The sequence below is a fragment of the Elephas maximus genome, chromosome 12 (genome assembly GCF_024166365.1).
Source record: "Elephas maximus indicus isolate mEleMax1 chromosome 12, mEleMax1 primary haplotype, whole genome shotgun sequence".
Classification (NCBI taxonomy): Eukaryota; Metazoa; Chordata; class Mammalia; order Proboscidea; family Elephantidae; genus Elephas; species Elephas maximus.
The window spans coordinates 82,571,009-82,596,029 of NC_064830.1; the positions used below are offsets into that span (position 1 = coordinate 82,571,009).

Here is a 25,021-nt window from a genome sequence, read left to right on the forward strand (position 1 = left end):
AAATAGTTAAAGCAGCTTGCAAGAGGGAATGAAACAATGAAAGTTTCTCATCACCCCAGTCCCCCAATCTTGTTGAGGTTTCTTGAATATTCTTCCAAAGGTAGAGTCTATGCAATGAGAAGTATGTGTGTACATAAAAATGGTTCATACGAAATGGAAGCTCATTATAAATACTTTTGGTGTCTCTTTGCACTTAAGTACAGCTAGGAAATTGTTCCTTATCAGCACATACATGGCAGCGTCATACGGATATGAGCAATGGTGTGCTGGAGCTGGAGCTCTGGTGGTGCAGTGGTTAAGAGCTCCAGCTGCTAACCAAAAGGTTGGTAGTTCGAATCCGCCAGCCACTCCGTGGAAACCCTGTGGGGCAGTTCTACTCTGTCCTACAGGGTCGTTAAGAGTTGGAATTGACTACAGCGGATTTGGTTTTTGGTTATTTATTTTGTGCTGGAGCTGGATTGTACTAGTTCATGAGAGCTGATTGTTGAGTTCACAGGAATTTAGTAGACTGGTTCGTAAACAGCTATTATTAAAATTGGCCGTTTACATCATGGAAATTGACAAATGCTACACATAGCCTCCCCTTTCCCCATTGGGTTGTTAAACATTTACCAGGACACATTGGATGTCTGGAAATCTTACCTGAGGAGGCCCCTACTGTTGGACTTTTATATACCAGCAGTTTGCTTTATAAAGAATACTGAAACGAGCAACCTCGTGCAAGTCTGTGTGTGTATCCAGATGCTTTCTGCTTCAAGAAACAGAAGGAGCAACTAGAAGTAGCTTTTAAAAATTAAGGATTTATTTATTCAAATATAAAAAAGTGGCTCCAAGGTTAGTTAATCAGTGATACAGCTGTTCCAATAAGGTCTAGAGCTTGTTTTCTTCTCTTTATCTTCAGTGTGTTGACATTTCTGTTCATAATTACGTGACTGATAGTGCCAAGCTTCATATGCAGATATGACAACATTTTGAAAAGAAAAGGATCATTTTCTCCCATACATCCTTTCTTTATTGGTGAGGGAAACCTTTTCCAGAAGGCTCCCCAGCACCCTGCACCTAGGTCCCACTGATAAGGATGGGGCAGGGTTTATAAAGGTGAAACTGCTGGTTAAAGAGGAAGTTTTCCAAATAGCCTGTTTTCCTAACACCATTTATGGAATAATCTGCCTTTCCCCCAGTTATTTGAAGTGCCACCTTTATCACAGGCAAAAGTCCTGTGTGTGTTTGATTCTGTTCTGTTAGATTTGTTTCTATGTGTGTGCCAACACCAAATTGAATTACTGTAGCTTTATCATACATTTTAATATTATAGCACTTGTTAGTTGCCGTTGAGTTGATTCCGACTCATAGCAACACTTTGTGTGCAGAGGAGAACTGCCCATAGGGTTTTCAAGGCTGTGACCTGGTCCCCTTTACTCACTTTAGATTATTCCTGGCTTATTTATTTAATGGATCAACTTTAGCATCGGCTTTTTTAGTTCCCCTACATTAAAGTTTTTCAGGGAGTATTAGCCAATAATAGCATGTGTCTTTCCATTTTTAAATTCCTTATATTCTTTAATAATGTAACATTTTCTTCATAAAGGTCCTGAACAATTTTTGTTAGGTTTATTCTAATGGTTATGTGTGTGTGTGAGAGAGAACTATCGTAAACAGGAATTTTTCTTTCATCATATTTTTGAGTGGTTATTATGTATTTTTTTTTTTTTATTATGTATACGTATAAAAGCAATAGATTTTTGGGGGTATGTGTACCGATTTTGTAGCCATTTACCTTACTGAATTATTTTAGTGTTTCCAGTGGTTTCTTTACCGATTCTTCTGGGTTTTCTGGATATGCAGTTGTGTCATCTGCAAATAGTTTTCCATTTTTTGACTTTTTTTTTGTTGTTCAAGTGCATTTGTAGTTACTTCCAGAGAATATTCAAAAATAGTGAACATTTTTGTCGTGTTCCTGACTTTAATGAAAACGTTTCTACTTTAAATTAAACATGCTGTCTTTTGGGTTGAGGTACATTTTTTTTTTATCCTATTTTATTAAGAGCTAAAAAATTGGTAATCAATATTGAGTTTTGTCAGGTGTGTTTTCAGCATCTTTAGAGATGGTCATTCATATTGTTTTTCCCCTCTGACTTATTGATAGTAATTTTCTAATTACTTATGTATCTGGACTTGAGACAGCATAGTCTTTTAACGCACTGCTAGAAACTGTTATAAAAATCCTAGATAAAAATACTAGTATCAATATTATTGATAAATAATACTTGGTCTTTACCTGATCTTTACCATGTTTTGGTATCAATGTTCTGCTGGCTTTGTAAAAAATAATTTGGATTTTTTTTTTTTCCCCTCTATGCCCTGGAGCAATTTAAATAGCCCTGGAGTTATCTGTTCTTTGAACTTAGGTAGAATCCTCCTGTGAAACCATCCAGGCCGGTGCTTTCTGGAAGGTAGCTCTTTGGCAACATCCTCACTTTCTTCCAGGGTCATTGGTCTGGTTGAATTAGACGTGTTTATTTTAAAGCTCCCATCAGTCTAAATAGAAATAAGCAGGACTGTGTAGTGGAAAAAGCTCGGGCTTTCAGCTCTGACTTGCGTTTGAAATAAAGGTCAGCATTTACAGCCTGGGTTACTTGGGCCTCTCATTAATCTTAGTGTTTTAATCTGTAAAAACGGGGCTAATACCTGTCTTGGCAGTTGTTGAGAGGATTAAATAAGCTAATGCATAGGACAGTGCCTAACCCCTGTCTGCCTCAGTATTGGTATTTGATAAATGTTAGTTTTGTTTCTTTCTTCCCTATTCTGTTACTTTGTTTTTATTTGTGGCTTTATTGGTCACACTTGCTCTTAGTTCTTCTGATTGAAGTATTTATCAGTGTCTTTTAGATCTGCCTGAAACTCTTAATAACAACAATCCGAATTTCAAGTCTTCATTCTGCATTTAACTTTATCTCAAAATCTGTGCATTCTCCATCAGCTTCTGTGACTTCACACTACAGAAACTTAACCATATGTCTCTTAGCCGAGGGTTTCCGATTCTCTCAAGTCTTATGTAGGAGTGAAATGAGAAATTACTTACCCTGACAATCCCGTTATGTCTTTTGGTATGTGGTTTAAATGCTCTTGCCTGGAGGGTAACGTGTGTAGATACCAGAAGCATGTCTGTCCATTCCCCTCTTGTAGTAGTTTCAGCATTATTCCCTTTTTATTATCATGAGAAACTTAAATCTGAACTGGAAGCTATCCTGTTTAATCTTTTCCAGTAGAAATTTCTCTGGGTGCTCAGATAGCAGGAAAATTAATACTGTTAGGGAGTCAACAAACAGACCTTATGGAGAAGGGCGAGGGTGGATGGCTGGCCTCATTGCAAGATCTGTAGGGGGTGACGTGTGCCTCACTTCTCAGTTGAAATGCTGAGCAATATTTTTCTATAGCAACGTTGTTCATTTGCAGTCGTGTGAAGCATCTGAGGGTCCACTGTGTACCAGGAATGCTAAGCAGTGGAAATATAACGATAAATGAGAAAAGTGCTTCTGTCTTAACATTCTTACAAAATAGTGCGGAAGGTAGATGTGAACAGATAACAGCAGAACAGTGTGATAAAAAACATGACCAAGAGTGTGGGTTTAGGGGGCGCTAGGGGAGGTTTCATATAGGAGGTGACATTTGAGCTGGGTCTGTAGTCTGTAGGGGAGGTTTCATATAGGAGGTGACATTTGAGCTGGGTCTGTAGTCTGTAAAGCGTTTTTTACCAGGCAGAGTGGGACAGCCTGTGCAGAAGCGTGAAGGCGTGAACAAGGTGGGGTTGGGGTAGGGCAGGTTCAGTGTGGCCCACGGATAGGGTGCAAAAGAAACGTTGAATTGTGTAATAGTATTGCACTCAATAAACACGGTTAGCTAGGTGGATGGATAAAAGAATGAACATATGTACGTCAGGCACTTTACGTATAATCTGGGAGAATAGGACGTCTTTCTTTGAGAAGTTGCATTCCAAATTTCAGTTTAAAAATCAACCTTTGAACACTGGAAAGGCTTATTCTGAATCAAATACTGGTTTATCTTAGGGATTTTGTCTCCTAGTTAGTTACACAAAAAAGAGTGTATTTTCAGCTCTGGAGCTGAGCATCAAAATGTAATGACTCCAGAAACGTGAAGCAAATGTTCTAATTAGTTAAACACTTCTGTTCACCGAGATGGAGTTAGTGTTTGCCTTTTTTTTTGCCATCTAGTTTAGAAGTTCATTTATGTCATCCAAGCCAGTGTTCCCCAAAGTGGGGTGGGGGCGTATACTGCAGGGACTACACAAGACAATTTATTTTGGAATATAGGAAGAAAATATTAGCATTTAGGTTTATATTGCTTTTTATGCCATTGTTTAATTTCTGTTTTTGTGTCTAAGATACACATATGTGTACACACACGTATGTACATGCAAACACATTTACACACATATACATACATATTCACGTGCACACCCACACGTACGCACATAAAATGAGGTTACATGCTCCCTCCGTTTCCACTTTTTACTGGCCTGTGTGTTCAGAAAAGTTGGAGATCACTGAGTTAAGCCATCAATGCAAAAAACTTTCCAATGGATAGAGAGCCTTTTAAAATGCTACCTTATTTAATAGCGGTTTGAAAGAAACACTTTAATGAAATAGATGTCACAGGTTGTAATTCATGTTTAATAGTGAATGTACGCTTGTGGGTACTTTAGATTTTTTACACTGATGTAGCTTTCAAAGAGCAACCCGTATCATGTTTTCTTAGTGAAATGCTAAAGAATTCCATGCGTACCCTTGCCCTACCCAGTGCTGTGGAGTCGATTCCGACCCTTGCCCTACCCACCCCTAAACTGGCCACAAATTAGTACTGTGCATTTCACACGGCCTTCCTGGTGCTGGTATTTGGTACCACACTGACATCTAGAGTCAGCCGTGGCTTATTTCTTCTGAGGCTTTCTCTGTTTACCCTTCAGTCAAGGTCTACTTTGGATTTTCTGTATTTTTGCTATTGTATTCTCTCTCCTATTATAGTCTCACTCCTTGCTGATAGCGTGATGTGAGTTATTTTGCATACCTTGCCAGGAAAGTGTGCTCTGTGCTGTTGCCCCATGGCAATATCAGAGGAAAGAATTTTTCGCCCTGGTTTAATTTGGCCACTTAAATCAGTCTTTACTCCGTCCCTCTCTCCCACCTCCCTCCCTGCTTCCTTTCTCTTCTCTTCCCTTCTTTCCTTTCGTCCTTCCACCCAGCCTAATCCAATTTTCCCACTACTTCCACAGTCCAAAAAGATAGTTCTTCCACTCAAGGCTGAGGCACGTGTTGTGACTTTGAATCTTCTTCAGGGTAACGGTCATCACAGGCCTCATATGTTGCACGAAACATAGGATCTATATTATAAAAATTGAAGTTTTTGAAGATGGTGGCTGCTTAGATTTTTTCCTAGTGAATTCTGGAAGTATTTTTCAGTTCTATTTTGTTGGGTTTTAATATTTTTTGATAATTGCCGATTAGTCATAGTTTTCTATACTCAGGCATCCTTTTTCGCAGCCAGTTGCCCAAAAGTCCTGATTGGTGTATGTCCGTTAACAGTGCCATGGTTTCTGGAGTTGGGTTTTCAGTGGCTTAGTTGAACATTAAAACATTTCTGTTGTCTTTCCTGATTTTAAAGTGCTCTTCCATTTTCGTATGTGTTGCTGTCTTTCTCCTGCAAGGGTCAATACAAGCCACGCTTACGGTGATGTAACCATACAACACCATGCTCCAAGTAACATATAAACAACCACTTTGTCCTACATTCCGGGTCTGAATTACCCTTCCAGTAATCTTAATGACCAGGTTTTCACTTTCCCTATATTTAATGCAGAATGTGAAAACTGAAAAAAATAATCTTCTTGTTCCCATGTCATTGTCAAAGCCCTGGCTTAGGAATTTACAATTCTACTTCTAAGCCTGTCTTTAGGTCACTTACCCTTGCCTCCTTGCTGAAAAAGGTGCTGCAGCCTCAAGAAAAAAGTATGAACCAGCAGTTATAACTATACAGGATGGCATCTTATGCGATTAGACCATTTTCTTTGTTTTTACGTATACATTAGAGGATAGAATGACTACTTGGACAATATTCTCTCCTGGGGGAATAATTTTTTTCAAAGCTGGATTAAAAAAAATCTCATATGAGAATCCTGTGGCATTTGCTCTCGTGGCTGCTTTTAAGAGGAAAACACATACACTAGCATATAAATTTGTTATTTTGTATAGTTCTGAATTTAAATCTGAGCAATTTGATCATGCCTAGTGGAAACAGACTGTCCTATTCCCTTGAAAACACTATCTAGTTTGAAAGACCTGTTTATATGACTTTAAAGGAACACTGACAGAATGTGTTTTAGATTATGCAAATATTTATGCAAATAGTAAAAAAAATTTTTTTTACATATTTCCTAAAAATTTTATCTTAAAAACGATAGTAAATACTTTTTTCAGTCACTCCAATGCCAGACACTGAAGAAACTCATTTCCTGTTTTCATTAGCTGGGTCTTTTCTAATGTGAATTATTTTTCCCTTATCGGAAACAAGCACTTTTCCTATCTGATTTGATGCACAAATGTTTGTGACATCTACTTAATGCCTGCTACTGCATGCAAAATGCTCCACAAAGTAGCTTTTTATCCATGAAAGCATCCTTATCTATATTGAAAACATTGCCTGTGTCCAGTGTGTTTCCGAGAGGTCCCCATGCGCTGTGTTTTTTTAGTCAAACATCCGTTATACCTGCGTTGCATCATTTTGCTGTTGTTACACTTACAGGCTGGTGGCTCCTTTCCACGTATCTCTTATGGTATAATTCTTGTGCAATGTCCTGAAAAATCCGCCGAGCACTCATCTTCTATAAATCAAAACGAGAAAAAACAATCTTTTAGGGCTGGAAGCGATGATGGTGCAGCATTATCCGAGCTTGTTCTTTCTTTACTGCCACCAGCCTTAGAAACTAACCTCCCCCACCTCCACCCCCGCACCTCCACCTACAGTTAACGCTTGTCTTTTGTGAGTGGTACATTCACTAGAATTTATGGTTGAGAACCGTCAAATTTAAATCACAGTTTATCACTTGAAGGTTACATTGAGTTTTTCAGCAATAGGATATGTTGTTATCTGTGGTTGAAAGTTACCATGATGACCATGGTATGTTTCTTAAAATATTTCTGCTTTGAAACCATTACAACTAGCCATAGTTTTAAAATATTTTACAGGTATTGGGCTGTACCTTTTGTGACTCTTCTTCCGTTTCTTGGCTCCTTAAGGTGTTAGATTTTGACTGCCAAAAAAGGAAAGTTTTATAACATTTTATGCACTCAAGACAATTGTGGCAGATACCTCACGCCATAATAAGATTAAATACTTAAATGATATACAGTAAGAGTTAATTTTCATATCATTTCTGAGGTGCTTTTATTCCACTGATAAAATAATTTAACAACCATACTGGTGTTGACTGTAAGATTTGAAGTGATCCTAATAGAACGCGTGCGTAGCAGAAGATACTGTTTCTCAATAAGTTTAGGCCTTTTCGGATATTTGAAGCGAGTTTCTAGTCTCTTTGTCAAAGCCCTTTTTGCTGCCAAAGACTCTTCTTAGGGCTGTCATATGATAACACATAACTCCCTCCCAATCCCCAGCAGAAAGATAGCATGTAATACGGTTATAACAAAAAGTGTCTCCTATTCTTCTTTCCTTCTGCTTGGCTTTAAAGAGAAGATACTGCAGATCATGTATTTTGCTTAATAATTATTTTGTGATAAAAAAGTATGCTTTCTTCTGCAGCCCTCTCCTGCAGGTAGTGTGCCTACAAATCCAAAGGAAGATGTGAATTAGATGAGCTCTTTTATGAGGCTCACAGTGTCTGCAGAGAGAGAAATTATTTCCTTATGGTAATATTCAAGGCTATAGGCCATCCAGAGCAAGGGATTTGACTTACTGTGGAGAGGATTATGAAGATCACACCCACAGCAGTGACATAGATGCAGAGCAGCGATAAGACCACTATCAGCGTGTTCCGTAGCTCCTTGCTGAGAAGCTTCGTTTCTTTATTAATTACAAAAACAGAAAGAGCCGTAGTCACTATTGAAACATATTCTTGTAAATATATATATGTAAAGTACAATTCTAACTACACATTAGAGGTGACATAGCCGGTATCTTGATTCAAAAGACACTCAAGTATATCATAGTTAAAACCAGCTCATCAGCTCCTGAAATGTGCTATACCAAAAATGTGACTTATTTTTAAAAATAAAAGTATTTAAAAATTCAGTGAACCATTTGTCATAATGCTAAGAATCACTGTTTCTATGGAGAGTGTTACTTAAGGTTAGATAAACATTTTAAGACTGTTCAAGGGCATTTAACATTTCTTTTAATAGAAATGGTGTGCAGGTGTCACCAAGAGGCCATTTCTGGAGTTAAGATCTTTCCACATGTATTTGTTAATAGAATGCTGACATTTGTACTCTTGGAACTGTGTTGAATGCACAGTGAATAGGGTCTCAGTGCTCAGGGCACACGTAAAAGACAAGGCATGGTTAAAAGTGCACATTCTTCTTTACAGTAAAGTTTTGGAAACAGAACGATCAAATCCATCCTCACATCCTAAATTTCTCCCTCGTTGCAGGGAGTGCCCTGTGATGGGGTCCAGATTAATTAACATGTCATGCCTTCAGGTACCCAATTATTTGAAGTATAAAATACAGTTAGATTTATGATTATTGCCTAAATAATCTGTACTTTTCAACAGAATATCTCAGAGATGGTCATCCTGGGATGTTCTAAAACTAACAAATTGGCCATATCTATAAAACTTTAAGAGAAGTTCCTAGTGCTAAATTAGGAGCTCTGTAGAACAGCAGGAAATTGCCAGGCCTGTCTTAGCAATACTGTAATTCTTGCTCCTAAAAAGGAATCCCTGTTTTATATAAATTTGCAGTTTTGAGATGGCCATCTCTTTAAAAGTCATTTTTCTTCTCGCTAAATTTTTTTTTAAAGAAGACTAACGCAGTGAAACATACAAATTTGCAGAGTTGTTTTGTGTTTGTTATAATGCCGGTAACCGTAACCAGGTGCCGCTGAGTCAGCCTTGGCTTACGGCAGCCCCATCTGTGTCAGAGCAGGGTTTCAATGGCTGTGACCTTTCAGAAGTAGATCACCAGGCCTTTCTTCTGAGGATCCTCTGGGTGGATTCAAACCTCCAGCCTCTTTGTTGATAGCTGAGCACTTAACCGTTTGCACCACACAGGGGCTTCAGGCACTATTAAAGGTACTTTGTGTATTAAGTCATTTATAGTTTATCTTACAGGTTAGACGAAACTAAGACAAGTTAAATGACATTCAAATATCCAAAGCCCAACCCTATTAAAAGAACAACCCTAATAATTGAAAACAGGAATTATAATACAAGATGATCTTGTATATCCCCAAAGTCTTATTTTAAAACCGAATGACTGGGTTTGGTTTTGAGTTCATGATTTAATGATCTCAGTGCTCATCATTACCAGAGTCCTTTTTAAGGCAAGAGATCCACATAAAGCAAGGGGCTCTTGCCCTTCTTTTCCTTCCCCTGGAATGATGTGAAGCTTTGCCTCTAAAATTTCTTTATTTCAGACTACGCAAGGGAATGAGTTGGGGCATGACTGGTAGGACTTAGCTAGAATATTCCCTTCCACAGCCTTTTGATGTCCTCACTTGAGTGAGGACAGTCTTGGGTTGTAGCAAATCCCAGGAAGCCAGAGCCACCTTGACCCTTTTTTATTCCCTGCCATCCAGACAGAACGGCAAGGGTCAGGGGTTCTCCAGTGACTCCCAAGCTTGTGTTTATTCTCCATAATGCATCATTTTCTGGGTCCAATCATTGGTTACTTCTCCAGTACATCATTCTAGGGATACAGTGCCAGACCAGCTCCTGAGAAAAAAACCCCAAACCAAACCTGACTCATAGCGACCCTGTAGGATGGAGTAGAACTGACCCACAGGGTTTCCCTTTGGACTTGGTCGATTCATTACACCAAGTCACTGTAATATATGAAAAGGAAGATCACAGCCTTCACTAGTAAAGTCTGGATGCTGAGAGAGAATATAGCACCCGACATAACACTGACTTTGTGTCTGTGGAGGGAGATGATGGGGGTGGAGTAGGGAAATGGAGTTGGAGTAGGAGCAGTTCTGTCATCTAAACCTCAGGTAGACCTGTCCCCAGCTCATGCCTTTCACTGACTAGGGTAGTAAGCCAGGAAATTTATCTCATAATTTCTGCATGTAAGTGGTGTAATGAATTTAAAGGTCTCAGCAAAATGGGATGTACTGAAATAAAGCTTTAACCGACTGACCTCTCACCACCAATAGGGTACCTCCTCCGGTTTGCTTGGCTTTCGGTTCCACTGACCTTGGAAATGCTATTCCACAGATGTAAATTGCACTGTCATTCAAAGTCACCCTGTTTACAGTGAGGGAAACTTGGTTCTGTGCCAGGGACTCTCTGACCATGAACTTGTCAGTCTCACGGTGGCATCCATGTGAGCACAGGTTCTCTGACTGGTGAGCACCATAGCGGAACCACAGACTAATTGGTGGCTCTGTAGAGCATCCGGCCGGGGAGAAGGTACACTCGATGGTAATGGCCTCATAAGTGTAGTCCACTTCGAGATGAGATGGTTGTGTGACAGAGACAGTACAGGCGCCCTCAGCACCTGCGGGAGAGAACAGATGAGCGCCGTTTAGCTGGCTTTGCACTTCAGTTTGCCTAGGCTTCTGTCTTACCTGCATTTTCAGGGCAGGATCTCAGCCATTCCTTTCTTTTTCTTAGCTTACTTCCAGCACTAACAAGGACTTTAAAACTAGACACCAGTGGTCCTGGTGTTTCCTGACCTTAGCCTGCTGGTTTGCAGTGCTGTCTGGTGATGAGGCGGGTCCCGTGAAAGCAGACCTGGAGCCACAGGTTTGGGAGCCAGTGTGAACTTCGGCTACTTACAAGCTTTCCTTAGATCTTGTGCGAGTCTCTTAGTCTCTCAGAGCCAGTGTCCTCGTCTGTACCCCTTGCCTCACTGGAGTGTTGTATTCAGCGTGATAGTGTTTATCAAAGCTCCTGACACAAATGTTCCTGCCTTGATAGAGCCACCAGAGCGGCAGGGATATTTTGCCCTGTGGGGTTGGGATCGCCAAGAAGTCAGAGCAATTCACAATTGGTCTTTTGTGAGCCTGGTGTCTCTACAGGAGACCTGAGGCAAGAGGTGCACCTGTGGAAACACAGTTCTGACTTAGCCTGCCACGGCTTTGATTACTGAGCAGAGGCCTAAGGAACTGGCCACGCCATGCTGAGCAAGTTTTATTTCTACCTGGCACTCATACACCACTTTGCATTCCCTTGTGGCTTTTATCTTATTTGGTTAACGGTATTGTGTTAAAGAGCACAGACTTGTGTTCGAATCCTAGCTCTGTGATCTTAACTTCTCTGTGTCTCAGTGTCCTCATTAGCAAAATGCAGATAGTATTATCCACATCAAGGTCCCTGGGTGGCAAAAATGGTTTGCACTCAGCTGCTAATCTAAAAGTTGGCGGTTCGAACCCACCCAGTGGCACTGCAGGATAAAGTCCTGGTGGTCTGCTTTCATAAAGATTATAGCCAAGAAAACCCTATGGAGCAATTCTGCTGTGTAACACATGGGGCTATGAGTCAGAATTGACTCGATGGCAACGGGTTTGGTCTTTGGTTAAGTGATAGTGAGCCTGGCCACCACTACTGAACATTCAAATCAAAGATTCTGTAGAAGAATCCTGACCAAAACGGGGGAAATGCAGAACAGAATTTGAAATTCTTATAGACTCTAAGACTTTATGGAGCCGTGGCGGGTGGATGGAAACCCTGGTGGCATAGTGGTTAAGTGCTACGGGTGCTAACCAAAGGGTCGGCAGTTCGAATCTGCCAGGCGCTCCTTGGAAACTCTATGGGGCAGTTCTGCTCTGTCCTATAGGGTCGCTGTGAGTTGGAATCGACTCGAGGGCACTGGGTTTGGTTTTTTGGTTTTGGAGGGTAAACCCCTGAAACTATTGCCCTGAGATAATCTTTAAACCTTAAACCAAAAGTTTCCGATTAAATCTTCTTAAAACTGAGCAATAGTTTAACTTAACTAGTGAAAAAGGTCTGTTTTGAGCATTATGCTTTTTTAAGAACTATCTATATGGGATCATATTGAGAACAGCAACTCAGAAGATTAGATAGGAACCTTAGGGGCCAGTGAGTTTGTGTTAATGAGGGAAGGAACAACTCAGAAATGAAGGGTGAGAATGGTTGCACGACTTGAATATAATCAATGCCACTAAATTGTACATGTAGGAATAGTTGAATTGGTATATGTTTTGCTGTGTATATTTTCAACAACAACAAAATAAATACAATTTAAAGAAAAGTTAGAGGTTTCTTCTGCTGGCGCTGCCACTACCCCTGTTCCCAGTGGCATATGCTCCTGTTAGAGGTAATTGCTGGCCTCCCTTAGCGAGGTGGTAGCTGAGTTGGGACTAGACGCCTAGTCCGGGGCTCTTGCACCCTGCCGTGCGGCTTCCCAAGATATGGAGGTTGAGTTCACCACCTTGGCCTTCTAATCCTTGGCCTGTGAAGCCGGAAGGCCATTCAGGTGTTTATTAACAGGGAGGACCTGCCTTTTTTCATGACGCAATAATGCTCATTATCTGTGGGAACATTTGAAATGGAATGGATTCTGCCAGCAGGTGACAAAGTTAAGGAACAGTGTCTCCATCACAAATCCTCTTTCAGATAACGATCTTAAAAGGGAAGCTGACTTTTAACACTTTCTTCTGAGAAGAGCACAGGGTAAAAGAAATATTTGCGGCTTTGGGGTTTCATATCTGTACTTTTTTGCGACTTCTGCATACTTAGCCTGAGTGTGGGAGAAAACCATCTGGGAGGGTTTCCTAGGGAACTGCTTGTCCCCTGCCCACACTGGTTAGGCAACACATTAGCAAAATAGGGAAGCTTGGATAAAGTCTTACACCACTGCCTGCTCTTGCGAAGAATTTCTTTTAAGAGGTCTCATGGGATTTTTTTTTTTTTTTTTTTAACTAAAAACACTGTACTCTCTGAAACAAAGTTGAAAGGTTTTATCTGTTTGGTGGAGGGAAAAATAGCATTTTACTATTTGTAAAAGCCAAGTTAGTAAGCAGAGAACTACTTTTTTGATACTTAAAAAAAAAATTTATTATGGAAAATTTCAAACATAGAAGGAGCTGGAATAATACAGTGCAGCCCATGCCATTTACCCGGCTTCAACCCAATCTTGGGTCCTCTTTCTCCCAAGAACTCCCCCACTCCCCGATTACTTCAGGGCAAAGTCCAGATACCTTTTTATCTACACATCTTTCAGAAAGTATCTCTAGAAGAATGCTTCTTTCAAATGACACCAGTTAAAATAGTTTATCTTCAAAAAAGTAATACATACAGATTAGAAAAATAGAATACTATCGAAAGTAGAGGCAAGAAATCACCCATAATCCTACCACCCAAAATAACCACTGTTAACATTTTGGTGTATTTCTTTATAGATTCGAGAAAATTAATTTTAAGGGTTTCTACCCCTTTCTCTGCCCTATCACCCAAACTCTCTGGGCAAATCTGATATTGTTAGACTGTGATATAGGATGTGCTTTCCCTTCCATAGAGAAAAAAGGGGTATAGGTGGAATATTTTCACATATATTATGGGATGGTTAGTCTCTATGAAAGGAGCCATGTTTTTTTTTTTTTTCTTTTTTAAAGGCCTGACGATCAACTGCTTTTCATTTATAGAGATTTGCCTTCTCAGAAACATTGTTCTTTGAAAATATTCAGCCAATATTGTTCACTGCCTAGTATGTGCAGAGCCAGTTTGCCTGTCTGGGAAAGTAATTTGTTGACTTGGTTACGTGTGATTTTAGGAGTATCTCACCCCTTTGCCTGGTGAAGTGCTCTTTTCTAAAGCAGCCTAATAGCAAGGGGAATTTTCAAGGTTAACACAAAACTTTTTGTCACCCATTCTGTAAAAACCTTATTTTTCTGGGGAAAAAAGAAACACTGCCTTAGACAATTTCTAGTATGTTGTACATCTAACAATTCATCTGTAGGAGCTTAAGGTATACATGCATTAGGCGAAAAACAGCGATACATTTAAATAAAATGGAGGATTAAAAAGAAGAAGCTTACCGACATAAAATAGAATCAGATTGATTTCCAGACCAAGTATTATCTTGCCTCTGCTGGCGGTCTCCATTTCGTTCCGTGTGTGTGCATGTGGGAGCATGCATTTGAAATGAGAGGTGGTTTTTGTGTGTTTGTGCTTTTTTCTAGAAAGGAAGGAAGAACTGAAGAGAGGAACTCTTATTAAGGAACCATAATCAGGAACTTTTCGAAATTGTGTAAAGCTTGTTTATAGCTCAGCTTCACCATTTAAAGTTGAGATTTTAACCAGGAGCACATTTCCAAGTGTTCACGGGATTTTTTTTTTTTTTTTGGATTTGACAAATCCTCGTAGATGTTAGATGTTTTGAGTGAGATTTTGATATACACGAAGTGCACTTTCCCAGCCAAGAGTATTATTTGACAGATAATTGGCACTGTAAATTTCCAGAGCAGTTCAGCCCGTCATCCTCGGGGGCACCTATGGTGTGCCAAGTGCGGGTGGGCCAGTAACTGCTGGAAATCGAGTAGAAGCACAAGCGTCTTCATGTAGAGACCAGAGAAAACGGATTAAACGAGACATCGTGGTACAGCGAAGACATAAGTTGTGTACCATGAACTAGTTGTGTCCTAGTTTTGAGATTGAGAACCTCTTTTTAACATGTGGGCCGACTTTTCTGCCCCTACCCCACACCCACCAAGAGGCTTTGTTGGTGAGGTTCTTTTTTGCAAGCAGCAGGAACTGACTCAGGTAGACTTGAGCAAGAAGGAATGTATTGAAACGAGTTCAAGTAGCTCAGAGTCACTGGCAGGACTGGAGAATCGTGTCTGGCATCCTCAGCCAGGAAGAATGGCCCAAGTCACGCTATAAAACTCCACTGAAGAGCAGGCACACTGTTGCCACCAAGCATCAGATGCCAAACACTGTCATGGACCAGGCACCACCATCAGCATCCCTCAGCTCTGTCCTAGCAGCTTGGTCTCCCCGCTACTGCTCCATCCCTCAGAGCAACCTTGACAGCCTACTTCTCTTGGTCATCAACTCCTCATTCCAGGTCTGGGGCTGTCATGGATTGAATTGTGTCCCCCAAAAGTATGTGTCAACTTGGTTAGGCTGTGATTCCCAGTATTGTGTGGTTGTCCTCCATTTTGTGATTTTCCTATGTGTTATAAATCATAATCTTTGCCTGTGGTTAAAGAGGATTAGGGTGGGATTTCATACCCTTGGCTCAAGTCACATCTCTGTTCCAATGTAAAGGGAGTTTCCCCAGGGTGTGGCTTGCACCACCCTTTGTCTTACAAGAGATGAAGGAAGGCAAGCAGAGAGCTGGGGACCTCATACCACCAAGAAAGCAGTGCCAGGAGCAGCGTGCTTCCTTTGGACTGGGGGTTCTTGCATGGAGAAGCTCCTACTTCAGGGGAAGATTGTCGGGAAGGACCTTCCTCCAGAGCCGACAGAGAGAGAGAGCCTTCCTCTGAAGCCGATGCCCAGAATTTGGACTTCTAGCTTACTAGACTGAGGAAATAAATTTCTCTTTGTTAAAGCCAACCCACTTGTGGTATTTCTGCCTAGATGACTAAGACGGGCTGAGGCCACGTGCCACACGGCTCTTACTGCAAGGAGGCTGGCAGAGCTTCTCCCCAGGCTTAATCTACCACCAAGTCTCCAGGCCGGAAATTCCCCACACACACAGGAAGAGGGTTCAAGTGCTAGGCCACCAAAAGTCTTTCCACTGTAGTGTTTGTATCTTTGGCAGCTGTTGATTATCTATTTCTCACAAGTTATTCTTAGTCTGAATTTTGTGGCAATTTCAAGTATATGTGTAGTTTTTACATCCCCATGGCATCTAAAAGTGTGCGAGAATTTTGTATATGTTACCATCTTTGTGGAGTCCCTGAGTAGTGCAGAGAGTTAAGCGCTTGACTACTGGCTGAGAGGTTGGCAGTTTGAGCCTGCTCAGAGGTGCTTTGGCAGACAGGCATGGTGATCTGTTTCTGAAAGGTCACAGCCTTCAAAACCCTATGGAGTAATTCAATTCTGAACACACAGGATGGCCACGAGTTGGAATTGACTCAGTGGCAACTAACGACAACACTTACCTTTGTGTTTGTGTACTGTAGTCGATGCTTGATTTGTATGTGAATTTTGAAGACCTTACCTACTCCTGCCCACCCCACCCTGGTTTGAGAACTACTGATACAGACTTTAGTCACTATTCTAAGGAATGTTAGGTTGACTCATCCATTCTAGTGTTCTGCCTCTGGTCCTGGAGCTTTGCTTTTCTGAAGTTGTTCTGAAAAGTTAGGGAGTGGATCAGCTTCCCTTGAAAAACACACTGGGGATCTACATTTATGAATGAAAATGCTTCATGAACCTGGCCCTATTTTCAGACTGATAAACCTCCTTAGGTAAAAAGTTGCATAAGTTGACCACAGCGGTGGTACTTTATTGCATATGTCCTAAAACCCTCTTTCAAGTTTTATCTATTACTCTCTGCTTTGATATCCCCATAATTAGTGATGAGTTGTTTGAACCCATTGACCATTACATCCCAGCCAATCTGAGCGTAATACCTGAGACTAAGAGAAGGTGAGTGTTGGTTCGGGTCCATTAATATGCCTGGGATTATAGTTCTGGTCTGACACTCAGTACTCTTGCACGTTTGGGCAAGTTTTAGCCCTTCTCGGTCTGTATCTTTTTGCCCACCTACCTCACGGGGTACCTGTGAGATAGAAAGGAGACAATTCATAAAATCACCCACTGTGCCTCCCTCCTCAAATAACTTGTTTGTTCAAGAATTTAACTTAATGTTCTTATTTGTTTTAGTAGGTGGCAAGTGGGAGAAACCATCAGAAATTTTGGAAATCAAGGGACAGAATTGGGAAGAACAAGTGAATAGTCTGCCGGAAGTTTTCAGAAAAGCTGGCTTTGTTATCGAAGCTTTCACCAGACTGCCATACCTGTGTGAAGGCGACATGTACAATGACTACTATGTTCTGGATGACGCTGTCTTTGTTCTCAAACCAGTATAAACACATGGAGTCCGAAGTCTTCAGAGTCCGCCCCAAGAATATACCCTCCAGAAGAGGGTCTATGTTCACGATTATGTGAAGGGGAGGGCCTTTGGGGACTGCCATTCTAAGTATCATGTAGGAATTTAAAAAGCCAAAATACTAATTATTTCTTTGTAGTGTGTAAAAGGAATGTTTTTAAAAAAACAAAAACCCAACTCTTTGAAGATTTTTATCAGCTCTTTACTCAGCAATGCAGGTCACACTCCAATTATGATGGAAGATATTTTTTATACTTAATTGCAGTAGGGACTCATTCCCAGACAAAGCAATAGTCATGACTTCACATGGAACCAGCACATGGATTGTGTTCAGCAAAATGAAGACTGGCAATAAAGCTGTCCATTCAGTTCCAAACATTGGTTATGAGGTATTGCCACTGATACTCTTCCATGTTTAGAAATTCTTTCTCTCTGTCGTTATTCAAGAAACTGTTTTTAATCATGCTAATAAACTTTTTCTGAGATGACTTTGGCATCATGTTTGAGTTAATACAAGGCTCCCCTAGCATTTTCAGTTGCTTGGGCTTCAGGGGTGTCCAAATAGTAGCAGATAACTTGAATACTGGGGTCAGGTGTTTCCTTGCTCCGAGCCCCTGATAGATCCATGGAAAGTCCCCATCAAGGCACCGCACACAAGTGCTCATTGCCCGGTGAAGCTTGGGAGAAGAAGGCTTCAGACGGGGAATTATTGCAAAATGTGAACACTGAGGCAGTCTGGACACCCTAAAAAGAACAACCCTATTCAGATCTAGTATTCCAGGTTCCACCCACATTCCCCAATTCGTGTTGCTTTGAGAAATGCAAGCCACTGGGTTCTGACTTCGTGATAGCTTATGTCCTACACATTCAGAACTTTCTTTTTCTGGACAATCTCAGGTTCTCCGAATTGAAACATTCCGTTGTGTCTGCCAACAAAATGCAGCCTAAAAATGTTTTAATTCAACTTCTTACTCTGCACTTGTATACCTCTTTCCTAGAACTTGGCTCTTCCCGAAATCCTTAACTGAGTTTACCATTTGCCAAGAACACGGTTTGATGAAGACCATGTCAGACTCATGCATTCTAGAATCCGTGAGTGCCTCCAGCCAGATACCCAGAAATGTTGCAATGAGAGGAACTCATTAGCAAGATCAATAACCAATATGGATATTCCAAAGAGCAGAGCACTTAAATCCCGAATCTGAAATCTCAGTAATAACAGGGACACCGATTCGAGATTGTGGTTATTAACAATATGTTATTCTCACAACTTTATTTCTTTCCTTCATCCAGGTGTTTCATTAAAGTGTTCTCATTTATATGCTCTTGGAAGTCATCAACACGTTTACTGCAACACCTGGGTATAAAGGAGAATTAAAGCCGCGAGAAGAATTTATTATTCACTAGGAACAGCATTTCCACGTCCTCACACCAATATCTTCCACTGTTATTGTGTAGTCATAATGAGAGTTGGGTTAATGTGATTTATGCAAAATTGTTATTGGTGTGTTCTAATGCTTTTTTTCAGGAATTCAAATAAGTGAAGTGCAAATACTTAGCACCCTAGATTGTAAAAATAGAACGAGGAAATGAGTAAACTTAATGTAGTTCTTGTACAGTTGAGTTTTGCTTCTTTATAAAGCTGTCTGTTGTAATCAGGGGTTGCATTTAGACTGTCGAATGAGAGTGATGGATGTTCAAAGAGGCAGGTTGCCCCAATGTGTCTCCTAACTTTCAAATTGAAAATGAATTTGATGGTGGATTTAAGAAAAACAAAACCACTCATACTTTACCCAGAAATGCAGAGAAAGCACATCTATGAATTTCAGAGATAAAAATGGTTTCTCCAGAAAATCTGAGGTCCTCTGAAGGCCAGCTTAGTAAAAGGGCCATTTTATGGTGAAAATGAAATGAGCAGATCTACTCCCATTTCATTTCTGGTCTTGAAAAGCTTGATGGTATGTCACTATTCCACTAGATGGCAGTGTTGCTTACTGAGTGTCAATGGCTTTTCTTCCCTCCAAATGGAATCATGTTTATTTTTTCCAAAGTGCAATAAAGCTGCCTTCTTGTCTGCACCATTCCTTGTGTAAGTGCTTCGTATCAAGTTGAGATTGTGCTGGAGAACAGCTCTATTTGTGGTCAAAATAAGCTAACCAGTTGACCTCAGAGGTCACGGAGAAAAGAAATGTAAGCCGCACCTGTGATTCATAGCTCCTTACACCTGCAGTTGTAAACCCCTTGGGTGCTTAGAATGCTTATTTCATAAAAGTGAAGGAACGAAGGTACAATACCCTTAGTCATTTCTCCCTTTTGCAGAGCAGTTAAGAGCAATACGGTATTTTCTGCCATTCTATGTGACATGTTAGGAGCCCTGGTGGTGCAGTGGTTAAGTGCTTGGCTGTTAACCGAAAGATTGGCAGTTCGAACCCACCAGCCTCTTTGCAGAAGATGGGAAGTCGGCTTCCGTAAGAGTAACTAAAAGCCAAGCCAAATCTGTTGCTATCAAGTCAATTCTGACTCATGGTGACCCTGTAGGACAGAGTAGAACTGCCCCATAGCATTTTCAAGCCAACTGCTGTATCTTTCTCCCTCAGAGCAGCTGGTGGGTTTGAACTGCCAACCTTTTGGTTAGCAGCTAAGTGCTTTAACCACTAGTCCACCAGGGCCTTGGAAGCCCTACAGGGCAGCTGTACTGTGTCCTATAGTGTTGCTGTCAACTTGATGGCAATAGGTTTGGTTTTTTGGTGTTTTAATGAAGCACGATGCAAAACATGAGAATTGGCACCACTTGGTTACCGTTAAGGTCTACCGCCAACCTTTTTCTCTAAAAAACTACAGCATATTCGGGCTTCCAGTAGCTAACGTGATCCACCAGGTTTGTAGATGCCTAAGTATCCAAAGGAGCCCTGGTGGCACAGTGGTTAAGAGCTTGGCTGTTAACCAAAAGGTTGGCAGTTCAAATCCACCAGCTGCTCCTTAGAAACCTCATGGGACAGTTATACTCTGTCCCATAAGGTCACTATGAGTTGGAATAGATGGTAATGGGTAATCATCCAGAGGAGTCCCTGGATGGCGGTTCGAACCCACCTAGAGGCACCTGAAAAAACAGGCCTGGCGATCTGTTTCCGAAAGGTCACAACCTTGAAATTCCTGCAGAGTATAGTTCTACTCTGCACACATGGGGTCACCATGAGCCGGAATCGACTCGACGGCAACTAATAACAAGAAGTATCGAAAAATGACCTTCTATCCAACGGACCCATATAACAGCTGGAAAACTGCACTGAATTAGGGTGGTTCTTGCTGAGTTGTACTGTCTAGGAATCCACTGAGCATAAAATCGGGCCCATCATTGATTCATCCCAATCAGGATGCTCACATACTTAACCTCTTCTCAAAGACACAACATCATAGATTGGCAGAAGGGAGTTCACACTGTACCCACGCTAAGAAACATTTGTGATCTAAATGAAAAAAATGCACCCAGAATCATTAAGGAAATATTACTGCAATATAAAATTGAACAGCCTGCCTTTTTGCAACTAGCAGATGATGAGACAGTCAATAGCGAGGTAACAGTGAATAGCACAGTAATGACAGAGGAATTTCACATATATCACAGCTATCCGCACAGGCAGTTGATCATGCTTTGCTGCTTTTATCAGTTTTTCTAACTGTGTTCTTTGTCTTCTGTGTAGGAATTGATTCTAACTTATCACTTGTTTTTAAGAATTAATTTTGAAAATAAAGTTTATTTTGGAGTAATTTTAGATCTATAGGAATCTTGCAAAGATAGTACAGAGAACTCCTTGATATTCTGTGTCCGCTACTATCTACTATCCGTTGCCGTCGAGTCGATTCTAGTCATAGCGACCCTATAGGACACAATAGAGCTGCCCCACAGGGTTTCCAGGGAGCAGCTGGTGGGTTCCAACCGCCGACATTTTGGTTAGCAGCCTGAGTTCTTAACCCCTGCCCCACCAGAGCTCTATCCTTTACCTAGTTGCCCATAGTGTTAACGTCTTACATAACCATGGTGTGTTTGTCAAAACTAAACATTGATAACGTTGCTATTAACTAAACTCCAGACTTTATTGGGGTTTAGTTTTTTCCGCTAATGATCTTTTTTTTCTGTTCCACAAACCAGTTCAGGATACCACATTGCATTTTGTTGCCTGCATTTTAAATTATTAATCTTCACTAAAATATAGTACCATCATTTGTTTTTATGTACAACTTGTACAGCATTGGGCTTCATTTACTAGTAAATTGTGCCTTGTAGCTTGCTATGCTTGTTGGTATCACTGAGATGGAGTCAGTTTTCACTGATATGAAAATACTTCTTTGTGGTATGGAATTGTATATTTTTGAAGAATTAGGAGAATATTATTACATAATTAGTACTTACGATTTCCTTTTGTATTTTGGAGTCAGGACGCTGTATTTACATGAATTAAATAATGACAAGTTTTCCTTACAAAAGCACTTTAAAATTTCTTTCAATACATGTAAAATGAAAAATAAAGATCCCACCCTTCTCCAAAAAATATCATGTAAAATTGGGATGTCTTATACACTTCTGGAAAATAACTAAGAACAAATTGTTGATAGGTGTCATCCAGTCAGTTCTGACTCAGAGACCGTTATATACAATAGAACAAAACACTGCCTGGTCCTGCACCATCCTCACAGTCGTTGCTATGCTTGAGCCCATCATTGCAGCCACCGTGTCAATCCATCTCGTCGACGGTCTTCCTCTTTTTCGCTGACCCTCTACCTTACTAAGCATGATGTTCTCCAGGGACTGGTCCCTCCTGATAACATGTCCAACGTACGTTTCACCATCCTCCCTTCTATGCCCAAATGTTGTTTTCTTATATCCAGTTTAGGAGTCAACACAGGATATTGATTTTAAATGCCTTTGAATCCTGAACTCTTCTTCAAATGGTAGAGTTGAGGTGGTTGAGGATACGTTGACAATCTTCTTTATATTCAGCAAGAACAAAACGGCTTTTCCTCTACTTGATTTTGCCACCTCCATTTTATTATCTATTACTTATAAGGTGGCTGTGGCTGTGATCATAAACTCCGACTGGTTTTTTCATTACAAGTGACATGTTCATTGCAAAGAAGGTAGAAAATACAGACAGGCAAAAAGCAGAAAATGAAAATAACCTTTACTCAGCCCATAATTCCGTGAGCACCACTATTACTGACCAAAGAGTCTAAACATCCATTATAAAAATGGAACATCTTAAAAATCTTTACTATGGATAGTTCCAAGCACATAAAAAAGAAAGGAAGGTAATAATAAACCCTCCTTGTCCGGCTTCAACACTTATCAACACGTGACCAATCTTGTTTCATCCACACTTCTGCCACTCCTTGGTCTCCACTAGCTCCAAGCAAATCCCAGACATATTTCATTTTTGTAAATATATATCCATAAGAGTTAAGGACTCTTAAAAGATAGGCACATTACAATTATCACACCTAAAAAACCTAACTGTTGAATAGCCAGTGACCACATTTCTCCAACTGTCTTATAATTTTTTAAAAATTGTGGTGTACATATATGTGAGAGCCCTGATGGCAGTGGTTAAGAGCTATGGCTGCTAACCAAAAGGTCAGCAGTGTGAATCCACCAGCCGCTCCTTGGAAACCCTATGGGGCATTTCTACCCTGTCCTATAGGGTCACTATAAGTCGGAATTGATTTGATGGCAACAGGGTGTATATATATATATACACACACCTTGTTGCCATCAAATCGATTCTGGCTCATATATATATATATATATATATATATATATATATATATATATATATATATATATATATATATATATATATACACCTATGTTTATATATAGATATAAAACGTTTGCCATTTCCACATTTTTATTTTTTATTGTGCTTTAGGTAAAAGTTTACAGCTCCAGTTAATTTCTCATACAAAAACTTATACATGTTTTGTGACAGCTGCAATCCCCACAATGTGACAGCACACTCCCCCTTTCCACCCTGGGTTCCCTGTGTCCATTCAACCAGTTCCTGTCTCTTCTCATCTTCTCATTCTGCCTCGGACAGGAGCTGTCCATCTGGTCTCCTGTGTTGGATTGAACTAAGAAAAATAACACGTGTGTTATTTTTTGTTTTATGGTCCCGTCTAATGTTTGTCTGAAGAGTGGGCTTTGGGAATGGTTTCAGTTCTGGGCTAACAGAGCATCTGGGGGCATAGTTTCAGGGGTTCCTCCAGTCTCTGTCAGACCATTAAGTCTGGTCTTTTTATGTGAATTTGAGCTCTGCTCCACAATTTTCTCCCCATCTGTCCAAGACTGTCTATTGTGTTCCCTGTCAGGGCGGTCATTGGTGGTAGCTGGGTACCACCTAGTTCTTCTGGTCTCAGGCCAGTGGAGTCTCTGGTTTATGTGGTCCTTTAGTCTCATGGGCTAATATTTTCCTCCTGTCTCTAGTATTATTCATTCTCCTTTGCTCCAAGTGGGATGGGACCAATTGATGCATCTTAGATGGCCACTGGAAAGCTTTTAAGACCCCAGACACCACTCACCAAAGTGGGATGCAGAACATTTTCTTAATAAACTTTGTTATGCCAGTTGACCTAGATGTCCCCGAAACCATGGCCTCCAGGCCCCGGCCTCAGCTACTCTGCTCCCTCAAAGTGTTTGGATGTAAAAATATGCAATGCTTCATGAATGTGTGTGCCATCCTTGTGCAGGGGCCACGCTTATCTTCTCTGTATCCTTCCAATTTTAGTACACACTCTGCCAAAGTGAGCACCATTTCCACATTCTTTACATGTACTGTTCAGTGACATTAATTACTTTTATCTTATTCAACCATTCCCACTATCCATTTCCAAATTTTTCCATCACCCTGAACAGAAGCTCAGCGCTCCCTCAACAAACGACTCCCTCTTTCTCCCTCCCTCACTGGTAAAATTTGGTCCCTATATATTTGCATATTCTAGGTAGTTCACATAAGTGGGATCATACAATATTTGTCCTTTTGTGACTGACTTCACTCAGCAATTTTTTTTAATAGTTTGAAACCGGATCCAAATAAGGTCCCTAGATTGCAGTTGGTTGCTGTGTCTTTCGCGCTTTTTATTCTCACTGCCTGGCTGCTGGATCCCAAAGAGGCGAGAGGGGGTGAGTTTTTGTCCGCGTCTGGCACGCTTCGAGCCTAGTGAAGAAGCCTCAGGCGGAACGGTGACCCCTACCGCTCCCTGTGCTTCAGTTTCCCCAGTGGCCGCCGCAGGGAAGGCCAGGTCGCGGAGCTGGAGGCAGGTGCTGGCGCCCGAGCCAGCGGTGGGTGGGGGCGCCCGGGCTGTGTTCCTGCCTCCTCGCCCCGCGCGCGGCGCCCGGCTCGTTGCGGCGGACCCGGCACCACAGGTGAGGCGCGCGCGGGTGCAAAGCGTAGGGGACACGGGCCGGTGCAGCTCAGCTTTCTGGGGCGCGGCCTTGGGGCTCGCCGCTGGGCCTCCCCAGGGAAGCGAGAGGCACAAACTCTGTATGAAGGTGGGGGTAGCAGCAGAGAGAGGTAGGATAGTGGGCGGAGGGTGGATACCCTCGTGGGGTGCTCGTGGGGTGGGGGCGTCCTGGCGCGCGGGGTTTGGGAGGGCTGATGAGACTTTGAGGAAACGGATCCGGACCTACTTAGTAACAACCATGACGACAACTTTGTAATAATAATAAAAGCAATAGCAAAAATATAGCATCCGTG

At 41.2% G+C, this 25,021-nt stretch overlaps 2 protein-coding genes and 1 non-coding gene across 5 annotated transcripts in view; 1 reads left to right on the forward strand and 2 right to left on the reverse strand.

The window, feature by feature from the left end:
• Nucleotides 1-17,761, forward strand: part of METTL9 (methyltransferase like 9) — a 50,799-nt gene extending 33,038 nt beyond the window's left edge. For 2 of the 3 annotated variants that reach the window (XM_049902938.1, XM_049902935.1), the window contains exon 5: nt 17,048-17,761. In XM_049902938.1, the coding sequence (XP_049758895.1) occupies nt 17,048-17,253 (206 nt within the window). In that variant the 3' untranslated portion in view covers nt 17,254-17,761. The remainder of the gene's footprint in view (nt 1-17,047) is intronic. The other variant, XM_049902937.1, reaches the window with a different exon arrangement.
• Nucleotides 4,671-14,364, reverse strand: IGSF6 (immunoglobulin superfamily member 6). Its single transcript, XM_049902939.1, has 6 exons — nt 14,248-14,364; nt 10,386-10,745; nt 7,985-8,091; nt 7,274-7,324; nt 6,815-6,895; nt 4,671-5,715 (listed from the first exon to the last, which is right to left on the reverse strand). The coding sequence occupies exons 1-6, from the start codon at nt 14,342-14,344 to the stop codon at nt 5,674-5,676; spliced, it is 738 nt and encodes a 245-aa protein (XP_049758896.1). The 5' UTR covers nt 14,345-14,364; the 3' UTR covers nt 4,671-5,673.
• Nucleotides 17,762-23,969: 6,208 nt separating the features above from the next.
• On the reverse strand, nt 23,970-24,074 carry LOC126087601 (U6 spliceosomal RNA). The gene has a single exon (XR_007519783.1). It is a non-coding gene; the product is annotated as a U6 spliceosomal RNA (small nuclear RNA).
• Nucleotides 24,075-25,021: the final 947 nt, after the last annotated feature.